General features: G+C 42.5%; 1 protein-coding gene across 1 annotated transcript in view; it reads right to left on the reverse strand.

Annotated features, from left to right (window-relative positions):
• Window positions 1-4,979: 4,979 nt before the first annotated feature.
• The window catches only part of LOC109920096 (C-C chemokine receptor type 3-like), a 7,792-nt gene continuing 5,421 nt past the window's right edge, over window positions 4,980-7,350 (reverse strand). The window contains exon 2 of the mRNA XM_048615772.1: window positions 4,980-6,041. Within this exon, the coding sequence (XP_048471729.1) occupies window positions 4,980-6,023 (1,044 nt within the window). The 5' untranslated portion in view covers window positions 6,024-6,041. The remainder of the gene's footprint in view (window positions 6,042-7,350) is intronic.

Consider the following 7,350-nt stretch of genomic DNA (forward strand, 5'->3'; position numbering starts at 1 on the left):
CCCCTCCTCCCACCTCAAGCCGCACCTCCATCTCCTACCGACCAACCTCATCCCACCCCCTTGACCTGTCCGTCCTCCCTGGACTGACCTATCCCCTTCCTAACTCCCTACCTACACTCACCTTTACTGGCTCCATCCCCGCCTCTTCGACCTGTTTGTTTCCTCTCCACCTATCCTCTCCTCTATCCCTCTTCTATCCGCCTCCCACTCTCTCCCTATTTATTTCAGAACACCCTTCCCCTCCCCCTTTTCTGATGAAGGGTCTAGGCCTGAAACGTCAGCCTCTCTGCTCCTATGATGCTGCTTGGCCTGCTGTGTTCATCCAGCCCTGCACCTTGTTGTCTCGGATTCTCCAGCATCTGCAGTTCCTACTATCTCTGATTCATTTATTCCCACTCTTTGCTTTCTGTTCGTTGACCAATCTTCTATCCATGCTAATCCATAGAAGGGATACAGGGAAAGGAAACTGACCATCCCAGGTTCCAAGGCAAAAAAGATTGAAACCGAGATTTGAAAACCAAAACCTCTGAGCAGACTAGTCGAACTGATATAAAGTTACAGAGAGCCATCCAAACTTGTTTGCAGCAGATAATGAGTCAGTGATGCAGTATGTGCTGAAGAAGATCAGAGGCCAGATTCAGAGGCGAAGAAGTTTCTGCAGCTTTTTCTGTACCAGTACGATAACATTCAGTGAGCTCCATCCAGATCGAGCTGAGGTGTTGAGGAGATTCTGTACCTGTGCACCATTTGGGGTGAAGATGGAGCTCATTGAACTTAGGTGTGCACTGCTGCCACCTAGAGGTCAGATATATCCTAGAAGGAGAGGAGCTGAAATTCTTCATGAGTAAGATAGAGTTTTAAAGGACTTCTGACTGAATTCAATTACATATACTGTGTAAGCTGCTGGTCCAAGTTGTCAGATCGGTCTTACTTGTACACATTGGTTATAGTTTGCAGCCAATGTAATTTTCCTGTGAATTTTAACTTACATCTGGATGTTAATTAATGGGCAAATGCTAATTATTGCAATGTTAGAATTTTGTAAAATAAAAATTCTTTTATTTTCAAACCACAGAATCTTGTGGCTTCACTCTTTTTGTAAAGTAAGTGGAATTTTAGGGTATTTTTAAATAGAAAGTTACTACTCTGTTCCAAGATTGTAACAATATGCAATCACTTCCTATCCACTGATTTTAATTCCTGTTTTTATCATGTTTCAATAACACTTTTATGTTACCATCCAATTTAAAACTGCCTCAGTAAGCTTTTTTGAAATGGCATTCCCCCTTAGAGTGCTTATCTGGCATATAATAAGAGCATTGAAAGGAAGGACTAAGAGCAGAGTAGGTAGTTCAGCCCCTATGAGCCTGCTCTGACATTAAATATGACCACGGAGAATGGTGTTGAGAAATATATCAGCCATGATCAATGGCAGAGCAGACTCAATGGGCCAAATGGCCTAATTCTGCTCCTACAACTCATGGTCTTTTGGCTGATTTCATTTCAGCCCCACTTTTCTGTCTGCTCTCCGTAACCCTTCAACCCATTACTAGTCAAAATTTTGTCTATCTCCTGCTTAAATTTACTCACTATTCCAGCATCCACCACACTCTGGGGTTGCGAATTCCACAGATTACAACCTTTTGAGAGAAGTAATTTCTCCTCATCTCTGTTTTAAATCTGCGGCCCATTATCCTAAAATTATGACCTCTCGTTCGGGATTGCCCCGCATGTGGAAGGAAACATCCTCTCTACATCTACTTTGTCAATCCATTTTAACATCTTATATACCTGAAGTAGATCTTCTCTCATTCTTCAAAACTCTAAAGAGTTGATAGACAAATTAAATTGTAACAAAAAAAAACTCAAATGCTTTATTTTCTTGTCAGGCACTCTACTGCAATTCTGGAGGAAGCGTATGAATAATTCTGTGGAAGGTAGTGACCATGGTTCTCTCTTGCTGCAGGTAGTGGACAGGAGGAAGGACACCCTTTTTGGGGAAGATATCCTCTGGCTATCTCTATAGGGACCAGTGGGAGCACAGAGCTGAGAGCATTGATGCTAGAAGCAGTACAACAAGTTCATGGCTGCAGCATTGATAAAGCATCCTGAAATCACAGCACCATTTTTCACTAGTCATAGAATCCCTACAGCGTGGAAACAGGCCCTTCAGCCCAACAAGATCACACTGACCCTCAGAGCAACCTGCCCAGACCCCTCCCCATATAACCCACCTAATCTACACATTCCTGAACACTACGGGCAATTTAGCATGGCCAATCCACCTAGCCTGCACATCTTTGGACTGTGGGAGGAAACCGGAGCACCTGGAGGAAACCCATGCAGACACGGGGAGAACGTGCAAACTCCACACAGTCACCTGAGGGTGGAATCGAACCCGGGTCCCTGGCACTGTGAGGCAGCAGTGCTAACCACTGAGCCACCATGCTGCCCCATAGAGATATAGTCATAGAAATGCATGGCATGGAAACAACTTCGATCCAACTTGTCCATGCCAGCCAGATATCCTGTACAAATCTAGTCCCATTTGCCAGCATTTGGCCCATATCCCTCTCAAACCCTTCCTATTCATGAACTCATCCAGATGCCTTTAAATGATTGTAATCATACCAGCCTCCATCACCTCGTCTGGCAGCTCATTCCATACACACACCACCCTCTGTGTGAAAATATTGCCCCTTGGGTCCCGTTTAAATTTTTCCCCTCTCACCTTAAACCTATGCCCTCTAGTTTTGGAATTCCCTGCCTTGGGGAAAAGACCTTGACTATTCACTCTGTCCATACCCCTTATGATTTTACAAACTTCTACAAGGTCACTCCTCAGCCTCCGACACTCCAGGGAAAATAGTCCCAGACTATTCAGCCTCTGCTTATAGCTCAAATCCTGCAATCCCAACAACATCCTTGTAAATGTTTTCTGAACCCTTTCAAGTTTTGCAAAATATTTCCTATAGCAGGGAGACCAGAATTGAACACAGGATTCCACAAGTGGTCTACTTAATGTCCTGTACAGCCACAATATGACCTCACAACTCCTATACTCAATACACTGACCAATAAAGGTTTCTTTGTTCGGCAACACTCACCAATAACTAGCCATTAAGCGTGTACGTCCTGCCCTGATTCGCCTTACCGAAACGCAATAATTCACATTTATCTAAATTAAACTCTATCTGCTATTCCTCGGCCCATCACCCTATCTGATCAAGGTCCCATTGTACTCTGAGATAATCTCTTTCACTGTCCACTACACCAGCAATTTTGGTGTCGTCTGTAAACCTACTAACCATATCTCCTATATTCACATTCAAATCATTTATACAGACCTCCATCTTCTCACGTTCACGCACTCCAACTAACATCACTAAGGAAACAAAGCGTGTCTCGCACCATTCCACCATCACAGCCACATCTTTCTAATACTTCACAAGGTTTCTTATTTTCACACTGTCCTCAGGAGAAAGTGACAGCATCAGACAACAGATTGCCACTGGAGGAGGAAGAGGTAATTTACATACCTAACCTGACTGTGAGGAGAGACCTTCCATTGCAATCTGCATGACAAGCTTCAGATGCTTTCCATAAATGAACCTTTGTCTCACTCTTACATTTAAGCACTGAGCTTGTCACTGCTGGAGAGCTTATTGCGCTCAGTGTATTCGAGCATGACAGAGCCCACCCCAACATTGTGTCTAGAACTTGCACAGAACACGGAGACCATTCCTTCGAGGATGAGCTGAGCAGTCAGCCTCACAGGCACTGAATAGAAATAGATGGATGATAGAGAATTAACATAACAGAAGGAGACTATTTGGTCCATTGTGTCTGTGCTGGGTTAATAGAGAGCTACAGAACTGGACCTCTCCTTCCTGCAGCAAGTGCATAAACTGCCAGGTCAGAGCTCTTCAAGTAGGGTATTATTTAAATGGAGTGAGAGTTTCTGCTTCTACCTTCTTCCAGGCACTGAACTCCACGTCTCAACTACCCTTAGAGTGAAAAAAATGTTTTGCCATCTCCATTTTACTGATTCCTTGATGTTGGAGTGTCTTCTGACAATGCTGGAGACTCCATGGCAATGAAAATGGCTGACGGGAAGCCTACGTGGCTGCCATCTCGGTTTTGAGGCCTACTATGTGACATCAATCCAGTGCTCTAGCCTGCAGCAAAACCTGAGGGCTGAGTGTGGCATAAGTACCACGTGAGAGACACTTGTCTCTTCTCTTAGGATTGCCACGTGCGATCTCCCCCACCAGCCACTGTGCCAGCGTCTTTGTTGGCATCGGTCAGCCTGCCAGTCCAGAATGAGTGGTCTGGGGCTTGAGTGGGGGCTTTAATGGAGGATGATCGAGTGTGACAACTGGAAACTGAATCAGGATCATTCCTGAATTATTTTTGGAGTTTCGGATCACCCTCAAGTTCAAAAATCAATGCTATTTCAGCAACTCCCCTGTCGCAATCTGCAAGCTCTTTACCACTGGGTTTACATTAGTTCTACGTCTGATAAATTATTTTGAAATCCACCATTAGAACGCACAGTAGTTGAGTAACAAGCGCAATAAGACTTTTATTTATCTGTCATTTCCTGAATGTAATATTTTCAACATAAGCAAACTTAGTATAATCAATTAACACAGTTATCCAACCATGAAATATGGAAACAAATAAAAACTTACATAAGTTTTGAGAAGCAAAATTGTTTTAAGAAGTAAATTATGCACAATTGTCTGCTAAATTTGCGCTAAGAAGCAGGGCTGAAGAAAAAAATACAATATAAAGTCTTTACTAAATCCTTGTAAAAATGTTGTAATGTTTGTAACCATTAAAGCTATTTTTTTGCCATGTTACTCTTAATACAATAGATCAGTCTTGATTACAGTACATTAAAAACATTAGAAAATTCAAGTTGACTAAAAAAAATACAAATTTCCTCAAATGTGCATTCTATGAAAAGTGTCAGACTACCAGTTATTTGTTGTATCATTACCCATGGAACCATCAGAATATTCCATGTGGACATTCCTGGTGACATTATGCCGCTGGTGAAACAGCAGACCACATGGCAAATAGTGGTCACAGAAGTGAATCAAGTGTCTTCTAAACTTTTCTCCGACAAAGGCATAAAAAATGGGATTGAGACAACAGTGGAAATAAGCCACGGTGTAAGAGATGGTGTGGGCATAATCCAGTTGCATCTCCAAATCACAGCTCTCAAACTGCAGCAGCTGAATCTCCTCCAGAGATCTTAAGAAGATCACTACATTGTAAGGTGCCCAACATAAGAAGAATACCACTACAATGGTGAATATAACTCGTAGTGTCCTGTGTTTCTGCACTGTTCTGCATTTTACCAATGTCTGAATTATCCTAAAATAGCAGTACACTATGATAATGAATGGAAGGACAAAGAACACTATATTTTGTTGATAATATCTGAACAGTTTCCATGGAACTGCTGTATCATACGGGTAAACGTTGTCACAGATTTCCCTCTCGGGATCTTCATCTAAGTCAACAAAGATAAAATCAGGGACGGTTGCTAATGTACTGGTCAGCCAGACAATCACACTTGTGACCGTTGCATAGCGAACTTTTCTAGATCTGGCAGCAGAGACAGCGTGAACAACCGCAAGGTACCGGTCAATTGTCATCAGTGTCAAGAACATTATGCCACTGTAAAAACCGATGTAAAACATACCACTCGTTAATTTGCACATGACCACACCAAAGATCCATCCCTTTAAATGATGGACCACCCAGAAAGGGAGGCAAATAGCCGAAAGCAAATCTGAAATGGCAAGGTTAAGAATGAATATATTTGTAATGCTTTTTAGATATTCATATTTCACAAGCACCAGTAAAACTAATCCATTTCCAACGATACTCAGCATTAAAACGATCATGTAGAAGCTGGGCATCAGTGCTGCTCCAAATGAATTAACACTCTCCTTATCACACAGGAATTCGTAATCTCCGGTTGGCATCTCCGTTGTATAGAGCATCATTTGCAATCCGGAAGAAACCTGTTTTCACAAAACAAAACAAAATTGTTTTCACAGCTTATTCAGGTAGTGTTCTTAGCGACTCTGAAATGTTACCATCAAATTCAACATGTCTGTCCAAAATCTTTCCTCTGCCTATTTTGCCAAAGGTTCTATGCTATTTAAACCTCCACTGAAACAGCAGAGAGATGCATTTCACCTCAAACCATTCACCTGTTGGGATCCTGTCAAGTCATTTCAATGGTTTGATGGATAGTTCTGAGCAGAGTCTGCTGGCCATTCAGCCCATTGAGTCCGCTTCATTATTCAAGGAGACCTTGGATGGTTTGATGATCCTCAACTCCACTTTCCCGTCTTTTGGCCATAGCCCTTGATTCCATTACTGATTAACAATCTGTTTATTTCAGCCTTGAATATACTTTTAATGGCCCAGCCTTGACAGCCCTGTATGGTAAAGAATTCCACAGATTCATTATCCTCTGAGAGAAGAAATTCACCATCATCTCTGACTTAACTTGCAACCCCTTAACCTGAGTTTATGGCCCCTGGTCCTAGACTCACCTAGAAGAGGAGACAATCTCTTTGCATCTACCCAGTCAAGCCCCTTAAGAGTCTTAAATGTTTCAATAGGGCCTCCTCTCATTCTTCTAAAATCCAATGAGTACAACCCTAACCTACCAAAACTTGCCTCATAAGAACTTGCACTTTCCAAGCAAGTCACGGCCTCCCCATTATTCCTACAAAATGCATGATCTCATGTTCATCTGTGTCAAACCTTACTCGTCAATTACCACCAATTCTGCATGTTTATTAATGGCCTTGATCCCGTCATTTGTGGCAGTCCTCCTCTGTACTGTTTATAGCTCCCCAACCCCACTTCATGTACATGAAGGAGAAGGGAATAGAAGGATGTCATAGAATCAGAGAGTGTAAAAAAGGCCATTCAGTCCATCGGAACTGTATCCAACCCTGGAAGAGCTACCCAATCAGTTCCAATCCCATACTGTTTCCTAGTGGTCCTGTAATCATTTTCTCTTTCAATAAATAATAGTCAGTGTCTGCTGAAAGTTGGCATTGTTTGCAACTGCACACATGCACCAATGCAGAAACGTGCTTGTGTGCCAATCTGGAAACATGCATGTGCACTAATTCAGAAACACGCATGAGCACCAATCCAGATCACGCATGAGCACCAATCCAGAATCACACAAGTGCACCAATCCAGAATCACACATGAACAAGTCCAGAACCACACATGTGCACCAATCCAGAAAGACACATGTGCACCAATCCAGGAATACACATGTGCACCAATCCAGAAACACACATG

This window comes from Rhincodon typus, chromosome 2 (genome assembly GCF_021869965.1).
Source record: "Rhincodon typus isolate 14 chromosome 2, sRhiTyp1.1, whole genome shotgun sequence".
Taxonomy (NCBI): domain Eukaryota; kingdom Metazoa; phylum Chordata; class Chondrichthyes; order Orectolobiformes; family Rhincodontidae; genus Rhincodon; species Rhincodon typus.